This window comes from Tiliqua scincoides, chromosome 2 (genome assembly GCF_035046505.1).
Source record: "Tiliqua scincoides isolate rTilSci1 chromosome 2, rTilSci1.hap2, whole genome shotgun sequence".
Classification (NCBI taxonomy): Eukaryota; Metazoa; Chordata; class Lepidosauria; order Squamata; family Scincidae; genus Tiliqua; species Tiliqua scincoides.
This window is the reverse complement of record NC_089822.1, coordinates 247,777,383-247,801,154: the sequence shown is the minus strand read 5'-3', so window position 1 is coordinate 247,801,154 and position 23,772 is coordinate 247,777,383. Positions and strand designations below refer to the sequence as shown.

Below are 23,772 nucleotides of genomic sequence, written 5' to 3'. Positions count from 1 at the left end.
GCCTCTGTTATTTTTATAGTTTTTTGAGTGTTTTAATTTTCTTCATCAGATTGCCTCTGAATTTTTCTTTTTCCTATAACGTGTCATATCTATATGTAGGTCCTTCATATAAGTTTTGGCAACAATCAAGCTTGTGATTCAATCCCTGTGAAAAATTCTCAGTAAAGAAGTTCATGAGATATCCTTTTTTAAGAATCCCTTAAAAGATATTTTTTAAGAGAAACATTTCCACTCTCCCATTCAGTGATTTCTCTATTCTCTGATTGGGTTCTTGTGTAAGAAATAGATGTATAGATAAGCTCATCTGGCCAATTTTTATTGTATGCACTTCAGGAATTGGAATTGGAGAAAGTTAACATATCTGTTCTGGAATCGCTATTGCTGGAGATGAAATAAAATATTAAATCCTGTGTTTTTAATGGATGAAATAACAAAATATCAATTTGATGCAGAGCCTGTATCACTGAGGGAACTTCAGGGTAATTTAGTGGTGGAATTCTTGATTCTTCTGTGTTTCCTCCTTAATACACAAATAACTACACAATTGAAGTCTCTTCTAACATTATCTTCAGCAAAGGTTTAAAATTTGTTCAAACTCATTAATGAAAAAAAGTCCTGTTCTTGGCAGAGCAGGTAAATATTGAACAGTCACACCTCTTTAATTGGTAAATGTATTGAGTCCCTTTTAGCATAATAAATCTGCCATTCTTTGACTACTTTCTTGAAGGAAAATGGATTGTACTGTAACAAGCCCCCCTTAGTTTAGGCATTGGAACATACTGAATAGATCTTCCTTAATCCATAAAGTGATTTTTCCTGTACAGTTTCAGTATGAATTTTCTGCAGAAGTACATTTTCTCATTTTTTGGTGTTTAAATCCTTTTCCTTACATCTAGGTATTAAATCTGTGCATCTGGGCTCCCTAGGGAGGCATGATTAGCCTCTGGGGACATCCTGAGGCATCTCTGGGAGAGAGGTGGCCGTAGCTGCTCAGCTCAGCTGCAAGTGCTGCCTCCCTACTTGCTGCTTTTCTGCAGCTGTGGTGGGTGGGGCAGTGTGAGGTGGGGAGTGTGTGTGAAACATGGTGGGGGGAGGTGGGAGAGAAGGCTGGCTGGGCAGTGGCGGAGGTGCTGCATCTCATCAGCACAGGGCGCGCTCCTGGCAGGCTTCACACTGGGAGGCAAGTCTGACCTAGAGAGAGCAGTGCAGCCCGCTTTCCTCTGTTTGGGAAGGAGGGAGCCAAGCCTGCTCTTAGTGGGGGGGGGGTGTCCAAATGCCACAGCCTGCATTCCTCCATCTTGCCTGGGGGGAATAGTGGTGGCATCTGCATGTTGGGGTGTATGTGTTTGAGCATGCCCCCATCTGCTTTGGGGGTGAGTTGTAATCTTGCTCTGTGTGGCTGCAATCCTATCCACACTTTCCTGGGAGTAAGCCCCATTGACTCAAATGAGTAGACCTACATAGGCTTGGGGTCTGTGTCAGCTTAACCAAGGATCTTCACCTTTCCCATTTTTCCCCCTTCAAAAAAGAAAAAAAAGCTGCTCTTGATCAGTCAAGCTTTGCCTCCAAAAATTTATTAAAAAATAAAAATACCTGTTCTGTTTCAGCCATCCCTTTTTTCTCCTGCCTCCTTTGGACGGGTACTTCCCATGTTGGCTGCTTTTATAAGACAAAGGCACAATCCTAGCTAGGTCTACTCAGAAGTAAGTTCTGTTGTGTTCAGTGGGACTTACTCCCAGGAAAGTGTGGTTAGGATTGCAGCCTCAGAGTGCTGGCAGCTGTTTTTTGTTTCTAGTGTATAATTATAACACCTTCATCCCCATTTTGGGGATAAATGAGCTGAGGTGATGTAATGGGAAGCCGTGGTCAGTGGCCACAAGGATCAGGGGAACCGTGGGCCAGAAAAGTTCGAGAACCACTGCCTTACATTGTTAAGCCCTTTAACATTTAAATTCAAGGCTTACTTTATTCATTTTGTCTAAGGAATGAAAATCTTTTTAAAAATGGCTACAATATGGCATTCTGCTCCAGAAAATCTGTGTCTTAAGAGAGTTCAGGCCAAAGTTGTTCAGGCACTACTTGGATTCCGCTCATCAGTTAGAGAATTTACCCTTCTTGAAATATGGTAGGTTTATCACTGATTTTATATAATATATAGATCCCCCTCTCTTTCCTCCAGTTGCCTGACTAACGTCTCGTAGCTATTATGGCTCTGATAATGTGTTACAACCTTGGACTAAAGTAACCTGATGTTCTTCGTTCATGTCTTTTACCTAGTTGCAAGCGATAGTTCTTTTAGAAATGATATCTGATCTCTAAGGCGGAGATTTTCAGCACACTGTTTCTAGAAGTTTTTCAAGGGAACCAAAGTACCTCTATCAAGTGTCATTTCTTTAACCTTTAAGGAAGTGATACAATAGGCTCAGAGTCAGTTGCCTCTTTCCTAGTCATGAGCAGTAGAAAGATTGCTTAAAACAAAAACCTCAAATTTTCATCCTCAAATTTTAAATTGATCGTAGAATATATAAATCTCTGAGAGGATTATCTTCGCAATGTCGTCAGTTACACAGCTAATGCTTCTGTATCGTTTTACTTTTTTATTTTGTCCTATGGTTCTTTCTATGATATGTGAGTTACATCATTGCTTTGTTTTGCAACCAACATTGTAGAGATGGAGGATGAAAAAAATCTTAAAGAAATACAGATCTGAACAAAACTTGAGTGTTTCATCCTAAACATCAATTATTAATAACACAGCCAATGTGAATAATATTCACAAATAAAAAGAGAGGGGAAAAATCACACAGCTGACATTGTGTAGAAAAGATGTTAACAGAGAAAGAGTTGGGTCAATGTAGAAGACTTAGCATGAGCATCAGGATGAATCCTAAGTGGTTTACCCAAAAGATTAGCTAATTATAATACAAACAGCATTCCATAGAGAGAGAATGGAGAAAACCTCTGACTCAACAAGGACAGTGAGATGGACTCATTCAGAAGAATGTACTGATTATACGTAGTACGTTCAACATTACCAAGAGAGAAGATGAAAAAGGACTTGTTAGAGAAGTCAGAGACTCACTTATGTAAAAAATTCTCAGCAAGGACAGATTTTTGGAAGACTGGTCCAAAAGAACAATTAACTTATAATGCAACTAACATTGTGTAAGAAGGATGGGGTTAAGGAAGACATCGGAGCCACATATGAAGAATAGACTTTCAATAAAAAAAAAGGTGGCTCTAAAGAGGTTCATCCCTAAGAGCAATTAATTACACAGGACTACCAAAAAACCCACTTTTTTTTTTGTTGTTGCTAAGGATGCTTGAATGAATTTAGGATATTTTTGGGTTGCCAAATCCAAAAAAGGCATCGGTTTTGTCCAGTTGGCTCTCGTTTCGGGGGGTTAGTCACCTATATGCCTATTCAAGCAGATTTCTTGTGTGGAAGCCAACGCCATATCGTCCTCACGCTTGTTTTGCAGTGACCAGGCTTCCAAGGACTTTCTAAAAGTGCCTTCCAGCTTCTGCCCTCGCAGCTCCAAATGGGGAACAAGCACCCCAAAGATGCAGGTAACAAAAGGTGAGAAGACAGGCAACTGATTGAGCAGTTAGGAATACTTCCACCAAGCCGCCTTGTCAGTATAGCTTCTTTTGGCTGCATTTCTAATTTTTACTCTAGAGAAGCGTGAGGAGAGCCTCTCACAGTGTTTTTCTTAATTTTAATTCCCTTCCCCTGAAAACGTACTGCACTGCAAACTGTGCTTATGCATTCCTGTATTTTAGGAAGGAGTGTTACAAAGGTGTCTCTGTGCTCCTGCTCGTGCACACTCAGTCTCTTGTTTTTCCCAGTATCTAGCATAGATGGTCCTGATCCATTGATGAGGTTAGCTGGTGTTTGTGAGTCACTGGAGAAAGAGGTCATTATTCAGAGTGCTCAGGAAACAAATGTAAGTGACATGATGACTGGAGATTACTGTGGTCAAGACATAAGCTGCGTAAATACGTAATTACACTGGAAGTTCACTATTTTACTCCTGGGTGTCTAAGCAGTTTGCCAGAACTATCTCTGTGTTTAAGTTTTTCTCCTGAGCCACAAAGACAAGAGGCTTGATCTTAAAATAGATGCAAAGGTTCTTTGTCTGGAAATCTATCTACAAATTCTGTGTTAGATGTCATAATGAGGCTGGTGTTGCATAATGGCTAAGAGACTCATGTGCAGATTGGGAATTGCCCTAATCTGGATCTCTCCTCTGCGATGAACTTGCTAGCTGGCCTTGGGCAAACCACTCCCATAGCCTCAGTCCCAGCTGCAATATGTGAAAATATTAATTTGCAGAGTTGTTGTAAGGGTCAGACTATGATAGTACACATGGAAGTGCTCTGCACACTAAAAAAACACAACTATACAAATAGTACGTTTTATCTACATCAGCATTTCTCAAACTGTGGGTTGCGAGCCAATTCTCAGATGGTGGGACCCACCACTAGGTGGGTCGTGAACCAATTTCAGGTGGGTCACATAGCACCTAGCTCAGCTGCCATTGAAAACACAGGGTACAAAGCTGCTGGGTAGGGCAGGCACCCAGTAGGGGAAAGAGATGGTGCTTTGCCGTTAATAGATAGGCAGATGGAATGCTGGGAGGGAGGGCTGTGTGGTTGGAGAAGGAATGTCTGCATTCTGAACTATGCAAAATTACAGCACGAGAGTGCTGTGTAATGGGACCTTTGGCTGATTGCGGCTTAGGTGTGAAGCCTAAATCGATTATGTCACTTCTGGCCATGACATCAGTTCCAGGTTAATGATATCATTCCCGGTGGGTCCCAACAGACTGTCATTCTAAAAGGTGGGTCCTGGCGCTAAATGTTTGAGAATAAGTGGTCTATAATCTATAAGTTACACCATAAGTGCAGCTGTACAATTTTGTAGGCCATTCGCATTGATGGCAATGCTGATATTGGTAAGAAATGCTATCTTAAGGTTAACATAAGGCCGCTTCTACATGGAGTGTTTTGGCACAAGTCGGAGTAACCAGGAAGAAAGCGGAGTCTTTTCTTCTGCAAGTTTATTTCTGTGTTGCTGGTCTCTCCCCCTCACCCTCTTCTCTCTTCTCCCGCGCCCTCCCCCTCCCATACTAAGACCACTGCATAAGCTGCGGGAAGCCCTGTTCTGTTTTTTAAAAGCCTCTCTTTTTTTAATTGCCTTTCTTCTCTGCCTGCCTGCTTGAGTGCCTGTGGCTGTGTTGTTAGGCACTTCATTAAGCTGAAGCCTTGTGCCCATGCACAATGCAGCAATCACAAGGCAAAGAGCATAAAAGCTCTTGAAAGCCTGGCCTGCTGTCTTGCACTTTCGGGAGCACGTTGCTGAGGGTTTTCCAAGGAGATCCTGGGGTTTGAGGAGAGCCCTTATTAACGTGCACGGCCAGGGGTAATAAACCAGACCTCTGATAATCGCTCAGCAGGCCACTGGGAAGCAGGGACAGCTGAAAGATGCGGGCATGGGGAGCAAAGGGACAGCCAATGGGTGACTACAGGGAGAGGCAGGGGTTGGTTGAGATCACTGGCTGCTTAGCCCTTGCTTATACAGGGTTTCCTCCCAGGTGCAAGCAACTGTGGCCCCTTCTTGGCTTAGCATCTGTCTGACATTGTGTGGGTACCATTCACATGAACCAAGCTGTATTCAGAGAGGACGTGCGGCTATGTTAAGATGCTTCTACTACACCTCTCCATTCCACAATAGGACCCTCAGGATGGCAAACTTAACAAAAACAAGAACAAATGAAAAACAGCAAATTAAACCATTGTTAGCAGAGGTAGAGGGAAGTATAAACAAGAGAACATCAGCCATGCCAAAGACACACCAGGTCATAACACTTATGGTGCCAGAACAGCCACAAGGAGGTGGGTCTTCTGAGCCTTGTAAAGGCAGGAAGTTCCGTATCATAAGCATCCAAGCAGCCCAGCAGTAGCACATCTGAAAGTCATGGCATGTGGAGCAGACATATTGGTGACCACAACCGCTGGGCCATGGTTGCACTTTGTCTCCATGCACAGTCTGGTTCACATCAGTGATGCCCCCAATTGATCACAGCATATTGACTGCATACCTATAGGGAATCTGTGTAAACAGGACCTTGGAAAAGAGTGTCTGATATTTCACATCTTGTCTTGGCAATGGGCCGCTCCAAGACAACTTGGGAGACAAGTTCGTGGAATGGGAAGAGGGAAGTGACTTTTGTGACCTTCATAACCACCATTCTATTAATCAGCCTCTATTTTTCTGCACCAAGAAATATAAACCTCTATGATCAGAATGAATTTATGTGACTCTTCATGGATTTATGTTCATTAAGGTGTTTGTAAGACTTGCTTTTCTTCAGTTTCAGCTTTTTTGATGTATGGACAAGTGGTAGAGGTTGAGGAAGCAAAGGACATAGTGACTGGGGTTAGGATATGGGGGGGCCAATAAATTACAGAGAAGGACTGTACAGCACTGTGGGTTAGGACCCACTAGATGGGTCGCAAGCCAATTTCAAGTGGGTCCTCATTCGTTTCAATATTTTATTTTTAATATATTTTACATGATAATACCGTTGATGTGACTGCATTTGGGGAAATGTTACAGAACTGTACCTTCAACATGCTACTATGTATATGCTTTTAACAATGCTAGTAAATGGGACTTAGTCCTGGGTAAGTGTGGGTCGGCTTGCAGCCTAGGATTGTTAAAACATTTTCTTCTTGATGGTGTCGCTTCTGGTTATGACATCACTTCCAGTGTGTCCCAACAGATTCTCATTCTAAAAAGTGGATCCCAGTGCTAAAAGTTTGAGAACCACTGCTGTAGGGATATGTTGGGCATGTAAATATCACCAGTGAATCAGTGGAACTCTGCTCTCCCTTCAGTTGCTTGTCCCTCCTCAAACTGCTTCTCACATACACATAGTTCCAAGCTTTGCTTCACAATGATGGCAAAAACCACTAGGAGCTCTCTTCATTAAACACATGCACACAGATCCTAGTAGCAGCAGCAAGAATTCCATTGTCTTGAAAGCTGCAATATGAAGGACAGTAGAATGTGAACCTGTTGGAATGCTTGTTTCTGGTCTGTGAACTGCTGGTGTAGTACAGTGGTGAAAAGCAGGAACTGTGAGCTGGAAAATTTCCTAGTTTGAATCTGATCTCGGCCACAAACTTGCCAAGCGACTTTAAGCAAGCCCACTGTCTGGACTGGTGTTTGGGGTCAGTTACGGATTGGATGTGGGCTAACTGAATCGGTGTGCACAGACAGAGGTACTGTTTTCAGTAGGAGAGCCTGTTGTAGATGGTGTGCAATTCCCCCCGGACCATGTTCAGTCTGGGAATGCTTGCACATGTTCTCCGTCTCAGGGTGCTCAGGTGACAGCTATAACCAGAAGTGCTTTTGCACAGCTCTAGCTTGTGCACCAAGTGTGCCCTTTTCTGGAGAAAATATCAGGCCATAGTAGCCCTGCCTTGGTCATGTCCAGATTTGACTTCTGTAACACACTCTTCATGGAGCAACCTCTGAGGAAGTGTAGAAACTAATAGTGCAATCTTATGTATGATTACTTGGAATTAAGTTCCACTGCATTTAATGGGGCTTACTCTCTGGTAAGTGTATAACATTGCAGCCTAAAACTAGTATAAAATGCTGTTACTAGATTACTGTCAGGTGTTCATTGAGTAGAGAGATCACATCTCCCCACCCACATTCAAACTTTGAAGCACTTTGTGTCCTGGGTTCAGAGAATTTATGCACCATGTCCTCTCAGATTACTTTTGCCTCTTATTAAAATAAATTTTGGGAACTCTGCTAAGTATTCCTCCACCTGACAGAGCCTCCTTGCTAGTGGCACCTTAGTTAGTTGGCAACCTTCAGTTTCGAAAGACTATGGTATCGCGCTCTGAAAGGTGGTTCTGGAACAGCGTCTAGTGTGGCTGAAAAGGCCGATTCGGGATTGACAGTCCCTTCCACACCGGGAGCAAGTGCAGTCTGTCCCTGGTCTGTCTCCCTGGCTATGGGCCTTCCTTCTTTGCCTCTTTGCCTCAGACTGTTGGCCAAGTGTCTCTTCAAACTGGGAGAGGCCATGCTGCACAGCCTGCCTCCAAGCGGGCCGCTCAGAGGCCAGGGTTTCCCACTCGTTGAGGTCCACTCCTAAGGCCTTCAGATCCCTCTTGCAGATGTCCTTGTATCGCAGCTGTGGTCTACCTGTAGGGCGCTTTCCTAGACTACCAAATTCCCTACTTTCTCCTATCCCCTGTAGCTCAGATTTTTCAATAGGTTGAGGTTGACACTTTTCTTTCACCAAGCACTTGGCCTGAGCTAATAATTTTGATTTTAACATGTGTGTACACTTCTGTTCTTGTTACTGGTACTATCATTTGTTTGTTTTTCTGATTATTTTATTTTTGATGGTTCTTGATTGATTGTAAGCTGCTTTAATGGCCCAGAAATTGGGTGGGAAGGTGGCATAAAAATGCCAATGGCAGAAATAAAATACTTGCTCTTGGATTAGTCATCCATAATATGTCTACCTTTTTCTTTTAAGCAAATACATAAGCTGTTGTACTCAATCATTTTACTTAAAAAGCACAATACCAATGACAAGAGTCATAATTGTGGAATTGGCTAATCCCCAGAGTCTCGCACTTTTGGCAAAAATAGCGAGATCAAGTCAAGTGCCTAAACCTTTGAAAATCCAGGTCTTGTGAACCCCAGCCCTGGCCTCATGGGAGCAAGGTCATCTTGGTGGAGAGGGCAAAGTAAGAGGTGGAGAGAAACTAACTTGATGTGGTAGACCTACCCTATTCGGATTGGCACCCTCATTAAAATGTATGGTGTGTTTTTTGTGTGTTCCTCTTGGCAGGAGAAAGAACTGTGCACCATCCCCACAGACAGTGCTATGGAGTAGGACGCAACAGCCTGAGGACAAGCTACCTTTCCAGGCTGCAGTCGAAGCAAGGTCCTCCAGTTCCTCGTCTTCCAACCACTCGGATAACAACTTCTCAAGGCTAGGCAGCAGTCCACTGGAAGTTCCCAAAGCCAGGTGAGATGCAGCAAGCCTTGTGTGTGTGTTGGCGGTGATTGCGAGAACACAGGGAGAGTTGCAAACACAGGGCAAACACAGTGTTTGCAAACACAGGACAGCAGGTGAGAGTAAGGCAGATATGCTGGGCTGTAAGGCAGATATGCTGTAGAAGTGGTGGCAGTAACAACCCAACTGGCAATCAAGCAGGACTCGAGGATTTCCTTTGCTGATCAAAGTACAATTTCCCATGGAAACTGTGCATTCAGAAGAATTCGTCATGCAAATCTAAACACATTTCCATGTTTTCAGAGGTTTTTATAGGGAAAACCTTTATGCATGTCCCATTCCTGATGCAGGAAAAGAGCACCTTTCACTATTTCCTGATCCTTGTTGTAAAGAGTGTCATTATCTGACATGTGCAGTGTTGTGCCTAAATGACAGGGCCAGTCCTGCTTGACAGAATAAAAGAAGAGGAAACTCTCCAGGACTGGGCTACTGATCTCTAGAGGCTGGTGTCTGCAATTCTTAGCCATGTGAGAGAAACTCAGAAAGGGGGGGGCAGGTCTTATTGTTGAGGTGATGGTGTCCCCTAAGCAGCTTGACCAGGGAATGTTCTGTCTTCCAGTCCAAAGAATTGCTGATTATTGTCATGGAAGTGAGCTTTTCCTCCTCCTCCTGTTGCATCCTCTAGGAGTGAGTGGGGAAAGATAGGAAGAAGCTTTGCAATAAGATGCCTTTTCTGTAAGATCTGGGTTGTACTGAATTAGAAGTGCTTTCCCGTAAGATCTAGGTTGAGGGAAAGTGTGAAATGGTTTGTAGATGGAAAAGTCAGAGACCTGCCCAGTTAGAGGAATAAAGCTGACAAAATAGACACCAGTGGGGAGAGTTACTGCCTGGGAACCAAAATTGAGTAACCCATCAGGTGGCCTGTTATCTGATGAGCGGGTGAGAGGAGTGGGTGGACAGAGGGTTGCAAGGACAGAGATCAGCTGCTGCCAATTTGAAGTTATGCCTGATATCTGAGAATTAGAGGCTATAATAGAAAGGGCAGATCATGACAGCAGAATTAAGGTTATTTGATTGGACAGGGTTGGCTATATAAGTGGGAAAAGAGCCTGTGGAAGTGTGCTTTGTGCCTGGAACGCATTGGGATGCTCTGTCTGTTTGAATGCCAATCCTTTACAATAGAACTTTGAGAACTCAGTTATGTAATAAGTAGTTGTTTTCTCCTGCCTTTCAAATGCATGCATCTCACTCATTGTTTGAAACCCTCCTTTTAGAGACCCAGGATGTGGTGTGGAGGGATTTCCTCTAACTTACCAACATGGAAGAGTGTTAACTTAAGTAAATTGCTGGAGTGCATGTTTATTGATTGACCAGATGGAGTTGGGCTCACCTGAGAACCCATTGGAAGGTTTGGGTATAATACCTGAAGACCCTGTGATCCCCCTCCTGCCTGTACTGGGAATCTTGGAGGTGGGGAGGCACAGGCAGGAAGGAGGGATGCATTCAGTAGCCTGCATAGTGGATGAAGTCGTAAGGAGGTGGGGTACAGGTGCATAAGCTCAGGAACTTTATATACCCCATTGCCTTTGGTCACCTGTACCCACAATATTATAATCATGATGAGCTGTAGGTAAGAGAGCTGCTCAGGTGGCATTTCCTCTTTGGATGTTTGGCTAGCATGCAGACAGTCCACAGGCCTTGTCAAGCCGACAATTTGCGGATGTCCCTAGATGTCCCTAGAACTGTCATTCAAGGCTGGTATGGAGTCTTGGCATTGGAAGAAGGAAATGGCTGCATGTGGGCTTTCAGACTTTCTGGGTTCGTGGCCATGGCAACAAAACAGCATCTGCTGCAGTGGAGAAACCGGCATTCCAGTAGGCCAACAGCTACTTCAATAGGTAACTTAATTGGTTGCCTGCCATTTCTGTGAGTGCAAGCAGGCAGGTGGCAGGCAGTCACGATGGGCTGGTGGAGCAGGGGCTGATGACAACACCATGCGGCGCACACTGGCTTCAGAAAAGGGGGAGAGGCTGGTTTTTTTCCTCTGAGAGAAGCCTCTCCCACTATTGGAGCAAACTGGCAGGCCAGGCAGAAGGAAACCCCATGGTGTGTGTGTTTCTCTGCAGACAGGAGCAGAGAAGCTTAATTGAAGCCAAATAGGCATATTGGTAGTTAAGCTGGCAAGCGCATGCATCCCTACGCTCAGATTGCCTGAAGCTGTGAATGAGTGAAAGGAAATGGCATGGCTCAATATTGCCCTGTGGGGGTTTGTCTGCTTTCTTAACAGCAGGGATGAGGAAGCCTTGAGTGCTCCGAGAATCAGAATCAAGCCTCTCCCTCCTTTCCGCCTGTCCCATGCAGCTCGCGCCAAGGAGCTGCCCTCTGAGCAACCCATTCGCATGTCCAACATTCAAACAGGAGAATTTTCTCCTGTTATTGCCACTCAATCAGCTCGTACCCTGTTATGAACGAAATGTGGTGCAGGTGTTTATTTAGTCACAAATGCATGATTGCCTGATCTGTGCATTTGTGACAAGTGCAGCTTGGGTTCCGCACTTTCTGGGTGCTGATGTCCATGCTCTTTCCCACATGGAGACTCTCTCTGGTATAGGAAAAATACCACACATGTTGCTCATGCTCACCACAAAAATATGCAAAGTAATACTGGTGATTGCCATGTGCAAAGGGCAGTTACCATCTCAGCAACTGCTCTGAGCAAACGCTGCATGTGAAATCAGGGTGGCATTTACTGTGCCTTTGCTGGCCGGTGTGAAATGTGTCCCAGAGCCAGCATTGTACTCTGGGAAGCAGAGGTGGTGTTGCGGAAGGTTCTCTGTGAGCCTGCAGGCGGTGAGATTAACACTGTATAAGAATCACGCAGGACACTAATGTGGCTTAGCAAACTGGCTAAACCCATTAAACAAAGCCAGTACAATGTGCTTGGATCTGTGGAGGAGCTCTAGAGCCAGAGGCGGCTCAGCCCAAATAGAAAGTGTGGTGGCTGTTTCTACTGGTTGTTGGGTGTGATGTGGAGAGAGATGGGTATGTCTGTTCATATCCCCCACCCAGTGCTTTAAAATGCTCTGTTCCTGTATCCGCCTGATGTGCATGTTGGAGTTTTCTTTTGTTGCTACTGTCTGAAGTGAAAGCTCTGGTTAAAATCGGGGCCCCCGATGCATGGCAGTTTTCGTTTCCTCCGTTGCCCAGATCAGTATTACTTTAAAATGGTAACCTGGGCCATGTCCTGTTCAACCCCCTGTGGGTTTACTCTGTACCAGATTAGGGTATTGGAGTCTTTTCTTAGACCAGGGGTGCTCACACCTTTTTGACTCGAGAGCTACTTTGAAACCCAGCAAGGCCCGGAGATCTACCAGAGTTTTTTTTTTACAATGTTCGCGCCATCATAACATATAACATTTATGTGTACAATGTATGTTGGTGTACCTTGAGCCCCACTGAGTATAACAGGACTTACTCCTGAGTAGACATGCCTAGGATTAGGCTGTGAGGCTGCAATCCTAGCCACACTTACCTGGGAGTAAGCCTCATTGAGTACAGTGGGCCTTACTCCCGGCGTTTCCTCCCAGAGGCACCTGAGGGGGGGGTGGCACTCCGCGATCTACTCATTTTGCCTCGTGATCTACCGGTAGATCGCGATCCACCTATTGAGCACCCCTGTCTTAGACATTCTGTAAGCTTGGAAGGTCTCTATGCTTACAGAATAAAATCGACACACGCCGCCACTGCCACCATGCTCCTAGTCCCTCTTGCCCATAGAGAGAGCATTGTCAGCAGCAAAAGATCCACCCGGTGGATCATGGCCACTGGAAACTCCCAGCATTTGTTACACATGGAGATGCTCTGTGCTTGTACTATATCTGAAAAGGGCTGGAGTTCTACACCTTCAAAGGTTTCCTCCAGGGCCCTAAGAACTAGTGCAGTTGACCTTCCCGTTCCCCATTGGTTAACTCTAGTTTAATGTCTGGCTTCTGGCCAATTAATCCAGCCTCGGATTCCATATTTGTGTGCAACCATTTTGAACATACTAGAATATCCTGGCAGACCACAATGACGAGGGCAAGCCCATGATGTCATCTAGAGGATTCTTGAGACTCTCATTGCTTGAGCAGGCAGCTTCTGCGCTAGGAATGGGCTGTCTGTGCATATACTGCCAGCATCCTTTTGGCCTTAATTGTTTTGAAATTATTACCCTGGGTTAGGGCGGTAAATCCTGTAATGTGACAGTAAATATGCAAGGGCTGGAAAGTGGGGCTGGCTGCCAAGTGTTGTTTGTTTGCCAGCTGCGCTGCCAGGGTCTGCACAAAGGTCTTCTGCCATCCAGCTGCTGCTAATAGGGTAATTATTAGGTTTCTGGTTTTTTATGGTCAAGTATCTGTGTACTGGGAATTTTGCTTGAGTGCTCCGTAAGGCAGCTACTTAGCTGGCAGCCGTTGGTCCTCAGCAGTGGTTGCTTCTGCAGCCAGGACTGTGTGAACTTGGTGCTTGGGAAAGTTGAAATTGCAGTTCTGTGCCCAGGCAGTCCAAATTCTACATCAGGAAAAACAAAATTTTGCAACCTGTAAAAATTATGAAGATTGCAGGATTAGTGGCACATATTTATTTTTATAATTGCATCATTCCGGCTTCTGTATTTAGGGAGGATGATCTCACAAATTGTGTCCATGCACATCTCCAGGTGGGGCCTATTGGCTACTTTACATTGAACAAAACGGTTGCCTGCTCTCTAGGAAAGCACCAGAGTTTTAGTTTGTTTTTGTCTTTATCACACAATTTAATACATGTTTAATTTACGTAACTACCTGTGTTCCAGGCACTTCTGGCCCAACTTCTTAAAATGTAAGGGCCCTGCCTGGAAGTTGAGTTTCTTGCCTTGAGACTTTGCTGCCTCAGGTGCATGCAGTTGGGGGGACGGGGCTTAGGGAACTTTGTGCATGCTCGAAGGCCTTCTTTCCTTCACAAGTTCCAGAGATGAGCACCGGGAAATAGGTTCCAAAATGAAATCAAATGACTTCTGTCTCAGCTTCGGTCAGAGCTAGAATCCTTCTCTTGAGCTGCTACAGTTTGGTGCGTGCCTTCAGTTTTTCTCCTCCTGGCTTCCTTGACTGCCTGCAGAACTTGAAGGGAAGAGAAACCAGCTCTCTGAAACCCAGATAGCTCTTCCTGCCAAGGAAAGGTGGTGGGGTAGGGAGGAGTGACCTAATTAAATGAAGCCTTTTCTCTGGAGCTGCAGCTTAAAAGACCCAGTGGATCAGAATGGTCTTCCTGCTTACCAAGAAGGGCAGGCCTCTCGCCCTCATTAGTCTGCTTTCCCATCCAAGGAGCTGGCTTGCTGTTCTGAGTGGTGTCAGAGGCTTCCACCGAACTCCTTTTTGAGAGCTAGGAGGAGCAGGAAGGGCCACTTAAATGTGCGCAGCCAAGGTCCGAAATGGCTGTGGGCAGGTGAGGTCCGAAAAAGCAAGCTACCCTGCTCAGGCTTGTTTCTTTTGAGCAAAGAACCAAAAGGGCTTTTGTTTCTCTATTGGTTGCTGCTTTCCCCTCCTTCTGAACAGATGCATAGACCAAGATACCTTCTGATTCTGGTGGGGTATGACATTTTATGCTCTAAAAAAACCATATATCCTGAGACCAGAAAACATGTGCAAAGCAGCTACTGAACTACATGTTTCTGCTGCTTCTTGTATGTTCTATTTTTCTTTGTTGCAGAGCGGGGGAGGGGGGAGGGAGGAATGTTGGGACCTAATTTGCTTCAGTATTGAAGGTATTGCAAGAGATTAACAATGACCTTCTATTTCTACAGTATGGGTGGTGTCAAGCCCCACTCTTAGCTACAGGGTGACTCTCCTAGATCTCTCCCCCGCTCTGCTTCTAGCCCACTCCACTCTTCTGTAATTGTCAGACCATGTGGCTTCACATCGTGCAATGTAGTAGGTGAACTGCATCAGCAGTTCTTTGACCTTTTTCTCCTAGAGCAATTTGTCACTTATTTTTGATTGGTGATAAGTATGGACAAGTACCCATAACTAGGCAATGGGCATCCTGTGGGCCAAATTTAACTTTGTCGTTGTATATCTTGCCTTTATGGTCCCAAAGGGATTGTCTTGACAGCTGTACTTTTCTACTCAAGGTGAGCAAGCAACTTCCCAGACCTTTCACAGAGGAAATAAGGTCAAGACAGCCCAAATCTTGTGTGTCTACTCAGAAGTAAGCCCCATTGAGTTTAGTAGCCTTACTGTCACAATATTAAAAGCCTGGGACAGGAGATGTGATCTGGAGTCTGTGGTTCAGCTAAGCATTGCTTACCCTTATGCAGCTGTTTTCAAGTGTGGTAGTGTTGGAGTGTGTGTTGCTTGAAGTGCATTGCGGTTTCCTCCAGGAAAAATCTGGGTAGACATTTCTTACCTAGTTCAGACAATCTATTTCCCCCTTAAGTTGCACCTCATGCAGGACCCAATTCTATCCAACTTTACAGTGCCGACGCAGCTTCAAGATAAGGGAACAAACATTCCCTTACCTTCAGGGGACCTCTGTGACTGCCCACCACCACCACCACCACCACCACAGAAAGCAGTGCATGTCCTATTGGCACAGCTGCATCAGTGCTGGAAAGTTGGATAGGGTTAAGCCCTCAGTCTGGAGAAGGAAAGAAAGATGAATGAATTGTCCAGATATTATTTGGTGTTGCCATTCGCCTGCACTGAACATGTATGTCTTTTGACTTTCAGGGACTGGGGATCTGGTGCCAGATTATAATAATCTGTATTGAATTGTCTCCCTCCCATTTGAAGAGTAGGGCTAGACTCCAAGAAATCTAAGCAGAGAGAGAATGGAAGAGAAGATGGCATCACTTTCCAGTATAGATGGATTTAGAGCAAGGGAGTTTCTGGAACATTCTTCAGCAACAAGGGATGAGCCTCCTCTGACCCTATGAAGCTGCCTATATAATGAGTCAGACTGTTGGTCCATCTGGATATCGGGCTGTCAGTGGCTCTCTGAGATCTTTCCTCATAGGCTCTGATACTTGAGAGAATTGAACCTGGGACCATCTGTGTGCAAAACATGTGCTGTACCACTGATCTTTGGGACTGTACAGAGCATTGGAATCGGGGAGTTTCTGGAAATCGCTATCAGCAGGGGATGGGTGGTTCTCTGCAAAGATTGCTTCTAGGTTCTACCCAGTGCTAAAAGAAAAGAAAAAAATAATTCCCTTATGCCTGCCCAGATCATCAACATCTTTTCCCTCTCAGAACTTCTTTGAAACTGAGGGCTAGTAACTTGGTTTTTATTGTTTAATGAAAACAGAAAGTACTATAAAACTAAGGCCACAGTCCTATACACACTTTCCTGGGTATAAGCCCCATTGAGTACAATGGGACTTACTTTTGAGTAGACATGCATAGGATTGTGCTGTAAATCAAGCAATCAGTTCTGTCACCTGGGCAGCACAGATGGGTGAAATTCGAAGAGTCACCAGGAAATCCTTGTCATTTAACGTCATTTCGAAGAAGTCTGCAAACTTCATTTTCAGCTTAGTGGAGAGCCTTGTGCTTCTATAGACTTGCCAGATCTTTCTTCTTGGCTTTTGTTTTCTGATTTGCTGACCAAGCGACCAACATCTTCACTGGCTCTTTTTCCCGTACTTAATTCTTGGCAGCTGATGTCTTATAGACTTCAGTTCTTGGTCTGACTACATCATTGGCAAGTTCAATTCAGTAAACTTTGCCAGTGTTTAAGAGACAGTCTCTCCCCCACCCTTATGGTTTCTGAAAAGCTAGATGTATTCATTTCCGGTTCAGAGTTCTTCTGAATTGCATGATATTCCTTCTTCCCCATGACTCATGCCTGCTATTTTCTTTTGGCCATTCCTTGTCTTTTTTTTTAAGATGGACAACCTTATGTGATCCTTGAGAATCACAGGGGCTCCTGCTCCCATTCTCTTGTTTGGAGCAATTCTACTTGTCTGTACCAAAACCATTTTTTCCAACCATCTGCCAGTTTCTGCTCTTCTACTGCCCTTCCCCCTGGGGCTTCACTTATCTTCACCCCAGCAACATTCTGTGAGATAAGGAAGGACACAATTTTATTTTTGTCAGTTACAAACCCTTTGTCTGTTCTTTGGAAAGCATTGTTAAGTATCAACCATATTACTCCCTAGATATCCATTGCTGGGGGGGGGGGGGGAGGGACTGTAGTGGAGAAAGCATGTATGTTAGTTGCACCAGGGAGTCACTAATGCCTGGCCCCACCAGATGTCTGTTCTTTTGCTTGCTTCTTCTCTCTCATTCTCTCCCATCACAGAAGCTCCGACTTCTGTCTCCATCCTTTTAAGCTAAGCTTATTGACTTCCTTCTTTTCAAGCGAGATCTCTGTGTCAGGGCACTTGCTGTAAACATCTTCAGAGTGTAGGCAAGCTAGTGTCTGTCGGCCTTGGTATGCTGTACTTGAAACTGCCGTGAATTGTTCTCCAGTTAGACAGCTGAGGTTGCTAGGAAAATGAATCCCAATGCAGTCTTTTTATTCCTGGCTTCCTTAGCGCTTTGATCCAAAGCCATTGACCAAAGGGCCAGAGACAAGGGGAGTCAACAGGTCTCTCTGCTTGGCACACATGAAGTTGGAACAGCAGTTGCATCGAGAGTATTGACAACCATCGTCATTGGCTCTGCAGAGCATCTGTGTTGAAAAGTAGCATCCGACTGAAGAACCGTTGCTGGGGAGTGACAGCAGAGAGGACTGTTGCCTTCAGGCTCTGTTTGTGGGATTTGCAATAGGAAGCAGAGTGCGAGACGAGATCTTTTGGGTGCTGGCCGCTCTAGCAGGACACCTCAAGAAAAACCAGCATCCACCTCTACTGAGCTGTCATAAAATAAATGGAGCGCTTTTTGTGCTAGATTGCAAGCTACCTTGAAGACCCTGTGATTGGAAAGGCAGTGTGTAAATATTTTAAACATAACTTGTGCAGCCTGCATCCAGCGGGACCAATGACCTTGTTTGCTCAGTAGACAGGCCAGTCCTGGGAAGGAGCCAGAAAGCCAGCAGCTTGTCTTCCCCATTTCTGTTCCCCAAGGTGACAACCACCTGTGCCAGTTCTGGGCGGGGGGGGGGGCTGCACTCCGGCATTAGAGACAAACTGCCTTCTCTGTTTTGTCAAAGTCACTTTGAATGGGAAGAAACTGGATTTTCCCATGTATGTTCCAATAACCTTTTCAGGCAAGAAGGGCTAATGTAACTGCAAAATGCCAGCAGCTGCCGGGGCTCCAATTGAAAGCAGTAGCCTGAAGGGTCTAAACAAATCGCTTCCCTTGCGAGCTTGCTCCTGCGGAACCGATGCTTCTTTGCTCCCACCGGCATCGCCTCTTCCAAATCGCTCAGCTTGTATTCTTGCTTAATGCTTAGTGGTGTGTGTAGGTCTTCAGCTACCTGCTAAGCATTCTGTGGCATTGGGAAGGTTGTGAACACAGGGAGATGCTGAAAATCTTTGGAGAAAGGTGAGACTGGGGCCTATTCTCCCCACCCCCCTTGCAAAGCTGAACTTGACATTTTGCTAAAGGCCTGATCTATTCCTCTGCCCTGGTCTGGTCTGTTGCATCTTTGCTGGTCTGTTGCATCTTTGCCAGAAGTGCTGGTCTGTTGTATCTTTGCCTTCTGCCAGCACTGCTACCTGCCTCCATGGTTCATTATACCTCTGGGAGGTGCTGCTTGCATCATTTGGGAAAAGAAAATTGGGTATATTGCTTTGGAACGTGAACAACAAAAGAAAAGGGACGGGGGAAGAGAGAGCAAAGCTCCTCCCAGAAGCCCAGATAAAGTCTGCTTCTCGCTACTTTCCGTCTCTTCCAAAAACTTATATTGAATCGGCCTGCATGATATTGTGTATTGGTGCTCTTGGTTGAGAGCAGCATCCTTGTCTTGACTCTTTGATCCCAGTTGCAGTTGGTTCTTTCAGCTCTTGCATGACTAACTGCTACTTGCCCCAGTTCAGCCTGCCCTGCAATTCAGTGCTTCTAACCTCCATTAGTGAACGTCATCTTTTTCATTTCTTATCGTAGAGGAGAGCAAGCTGGGCTTCTGCAGCTGCCACAAGCTTTAATCCCACCACTCTTGGTGCCCACTATCCAAATTCCCTGCCAGTGTAACTCTCATGTGCCACGTGCCAAAGAGGTCTTTAGCAAAAGGGCTTGTTGCTGAATGAAGCCACTGACTTGCATCGTCTCCTCTTTCTCTGCCCCAGATTGGCCGACCATTCTCTGCCTGGATCCTCCATTTCTACTGACTTTGGCAGCTGGCAGATGGTAACGGGGAGTGGCAGTATCCAGGAGCAGACAGACTCCTCCTTCCCTTCCAGCTTCTTGGATGAGCTCCCTAACAATTCCCTGTAAGTGTGTTGAGACTTTGGTGGGGAGGGGCCATGCTTTGCATGCCTGAGTCAGCACCCCCACACGAAAGGCAGCCAGTCTTGGAAAAAGCCTCTACCAAAGACCTGTAGGGCTGTCACCAGTCAGGGCTGATCTGATCATACTGGACTAACTGGTCTATGGTCTAACACAGTGTGACAGTTTCTCTGGGGGGGGGCCTCCCAAGGGAGAACACCGGGTTGGTGGGTAATAGGAGCTTCAAGCCCTTGAGCTGAAGATACATCCGAGATGATACAGAATGGCTGCAGACTCACCCTTTGAAGTCTTGCATCATCAGAAGCGCTTTCTGCACATGGTTCTGTCTATACCTTAGCTTGATGTGGAGCTGGGTGCCTATATCATTCCTAGTTTCGCCTCAGATGCTCTCCATATGGGAGTGATAGCCCCTCTAGGGAAATGCAGCCACTGACTGACTGTGTTTATTTCTGAATCTTTTGATTTCATTGCATTCCTTCATTTGGCTAGTCCTTTCTCCTCCATCAGCGTAACACATGAAGCTGGGGGCTTACCCCTGGATTTTAATTTGTTGGTACTGGGGTCAGCGGGGAAACCTTTTTCTCAGCTAAGCGTCTTACTTTCCAAGCGTCCCTGCACCAGGACCTTTGGATCCCTCTTCCTTCCACCCTCGTCTCTAAGCCCAGGATAAAGGCACATGCTATCAGTTGATCCCTTTTTTGTTTCTGTTCCTACAGTCCGTCCTATGAACTCTGAATATTTCTTAGCTCTGAATGCAAGAGTAGGCCTTGCTCATAGGACGGACGGAGTGACAAGTGTCCGTTTTGAGTGGCAAAGACCAGCATTCGTTGTCACCCAAATGGCTGTGTGTGATTGGAAACGGGGAAGTGCCGCTTGGACTGCTCTGGGACTTGAACCAGTGGGTTGCATCCATGCTGTTCCTAACTAGTGTCCTGTGGTCTCCTTGAGCAGTGGTCTGTGGCACTTTTTCCTTAAGAATGTATATCCTTGGTCACCCTTGTTAAGACTGTGTGCAGTGTTTCCATTGCCACATCCCCTTTTCATTTTCACCTGACTCACTTTCATCTGCTCAGTTTGGGATTGCTGTACTGGACATCACAGTGCCCTGCAGCGGCAACACCGCAGCTTCTGATTCAGCACTGATACAAGGGTGTGGGACCCTGGGGGGATTTTAACTGATGATTTCTTGACTTTGAGAGTTGTAGTAGTCCTGTGCAGTGTGGTCAGGTGCCAAGCATGTTGCTTGGACCTTCTTGGAAGAAGGGTAGGTTAAATAGTGTTACTATGAGGGTATTAAAGGAAAGGCAGGGTATAAATGTGTCAGCCCCCCCCCCGGGGGGAGATTTTAAATCATCTTGGTTCAATATCATGCCATCTGCTTAGCTTATAGAATTCAGCATCTAAGATGTAGTACTAAGATGGAGGTGAGAAGGCCTTAAAATGGAGTTGGAAACATTCGTGGCCTGTCCATGTCAAGAAGCAAAATGAAGCCTCCATGTACAGATAGAGGAGACAAGTGAGGCATAAGAAGCTGGTGGTAGCAAATAAGACGTACAGTTTGCTCACCTCCACTAAACGAGGGCCACCATAAGTCATTGTTTTAGCTTCGCTTCTTAATTACAGGGGAATCAACAACACCAGGGGAATCAACAACACCAATCTCATGACTGGCCAGCCTACATCATTCTAACTAAAGCGTGCCATGCTTCCTCTTGCGTACCCTGCATGCCTCTTCCTCAGGTCTAGGGTTTTCATGTTGGAAAAGCAGGTTGCTACTGTGGCAGTTCCCCAACAGGGAGATTCAGCTCCCTGCACTAGCTCCATTAAAATAAAAAATCCTTGCCGTTCTGAACACAGCAGCTGCTTCCTCATCACAAGACCCAAGCTGTGGCCATTTGCCCAGCTGTAGGAGAATTGGAATTACTGGCAGCCTGAGAAGCTACAGAAGAGTTCATAGGGGTGGGTAAGATTGGCCCAGTTTGGGGCGGGGGAGAATGCAGGAAGAGGAGAGAGAGCAGTATGCTGCCTTATGAGGATATAACAAAAGACTAAGTGGGGAGGGGGGACCACAGTGATTTTATGAAACAGATCTGTGAGACTTAAGAATATGGCTTAGCATGGGGACTCCATGTTCATAAGAAGGTCTTGCCCAAACCAGAGGCATCTGTTGTCCTTAAAACAGCTACTAAAGAGTGACATATTATCATCAAATAGCTCCTGCAGATGTGGGAAATGCAGAGGTGCTCAACTCCCCCCTCTCCATTTGGCAATTTCCCCCTGCAACTGCGACCATTTCCAGGCAGTTTTCACCCAAATTGGCTTGTTTCCCATTTCAGAGCACAGCTGGAGAGAGGTGTGGGAAGACCAATTAAAGACAGCTTGCAGGACCCTCTAGGGAAGACCTGCTGGGAAAAGAAGGGTTAATCTTCGCCCTCCTGCCGACTGATTCTCCCTTACAAGCCTCACCTACATTTTTGCCTGAAGGGAGGGGCCCCCATATTTTCTTTGCAACATTTAGCTTCATCCTAAATATCTGTTAACTTATTGTCAAAAATTTTCAATTTATTCTTTAGATGCCACTTACATGGAAGAGCATACTGAATGCCTCATTAGAAATATTTAGGCTATTTAGCAGAATACTGATTGAGCCAATTGCAGAGATGTAGGTATAAAATAAGAGTAAGGGTTGGCCAGGTAACTCGGTGGGTCGTCAGCCTCCAGCATTCAAACCATAATGTTAGTTCCTGAGCTGTTGTGCTGTATGATGACTGGCAAAGTCATCTACAGTAACTTCTTTAGGGATCACTGGATTTAGCAGAAACAGTCCTGGGACATCTTCAAGACTTGAAAATAGAACTGTGATTTTTCAACCTTTTTCTTCTCATGGCACTGACCTTTATGGTCTTCTCTGTGGTCTTTGCCTCTTGTGATGTTACTTCCAGGTGACTCTTCTGGATTCTGCAGCTCTGTTTCAAGGGCTGGTGGAGGAAGAGGGACAGTGGAGGAATTGGTTTATTATAGACAGTGGCCCTTGAAACAGAGCTGCAGAACCCGGAAGCGTATTTCAGCAATTTTTAACCACTGTGCTCCAAACTCCTGCAGCACACCTATGGACCTTTCACAGCATGCTGGTTAAACTTTTGCCTGGCCCATTTGATTCTTGTTGCATATATGCAGTGTTGATTTAGAAATGGTTTAAAAACCACTGAAGTAGATTGTAATGTAAACTTTTGTGTGCTACTAGAGCAATATGTGAAGTAGCCATCTTGGTAGGTGTCTGAACAGTGGGGTGGTCAGTCCCAGTGCCAGGCAGTGGAAGGGAAGCATTACGTTTGTCTTGCCTGATGTTTCTTCTTAGCAGGCCCGAACTGACTGCCAGTCAATTGACTGTCATTCAGTCATTCAGTGCCCTAATTTCCAACATACTTAAGATGAGGCTTGGCTGTGGTGCTGTTTTAAAACTGGGAGCTGTCATTACTGTGAATGAACCCAATAACTTTTTCTGTGGCTAAAGGAAAATTGCCCATTGGAGAGAGGCTGTGTGTGTGTCCAAATTGAGGCCCTCCCTGCAGTGAAATTAATGATCCCAGGATTGGTCCTTAGATGTTTGGCACAAGGCCTGTAGGTCTCTTAAGCAAACACCTATCAAGGAACTGCTTCTGAATTCTTCCCCCCTGCCCCCATTTGGATAGCTGCAGTGTCACTAAATGGATAATTTCACCGAGGAAGCAGCATGTGGCTTCAGCCAAGGCTTACGCCAGAGTCTTGTGTAATCTCCAGATACTGCTGTTTGTGTCTTGGGAGTTTCTAAGGAAGAGCCACTAGCTCATCCGTAGTGACATAAGTAAGCAGGGCTTTTTGTACGTGGAGGTTTTGGAGCTGGAATTTGTGGAGTTATAATAGGGGAGGAAAGGGAAGAAATGAGTCTCTTTCCAGTTGTTCCTTAGTTTGTGCTGATATGCACCCACATTTTCATGGAAATCAACATGCAAATCAGAGGTCTGATTCTGACAACTGAGATGCTGCAAGTTTTTTTTTTTAAATTGGAGAGTATGGAGGAAGTAGGAAAATGGTGGGAGTATAAGGAGAGGGACATGGAGTCGGAAGCTAGAGTGGCAGAAACAGCATATGCATGCTGTAGTCCAAAGAGTGATACAGACACTGAGCAACAGATGAGAGATCCTTGGCAGTCACCATGTTGACACCAGGTAAGAACAGCCTTGCTAGATCAGGCCAAGTTCTGTCTAGTCCAGGACTCACTTTTCATCAGCAACCTGCTTGATGCCAGCTGGAATCACAGAAGGTTCGGCAGC

The 23,772-nt window shown here is 45.4% G+C and overlaps 1 protein-coding gene across 2 annotated transcripts in view; it reads left to right on the top strand.

The window, feature by feature from the left end:
- Positions 1 to 23,772, top strand: part of MTMR14 (myotubularin related protein 14) — a 79,461-nt gene that overhangs the window by 51,968 nt on the left and 3,721 nt on the right. Inside the window, exons 17-18 of one of the 2 annotated variants that reach the window (XM_066613708.1) lie at positions 8,886 to 9,065; positions 19,300 to 19,443. In XM_066613708.1, the coding sequence (XP_066469805.1) occupies positions 8,886 to 9,065; positions 19,300 to 19,443 (324 nt within the window). The remainder of the gene's footprint in view (positions 1 to 8,885; positions 9,066 to 19,299; positions 19,444 to 23,772) is intronic. The other variant, XM_066613709.1, reaches the window with a different exon arrangement.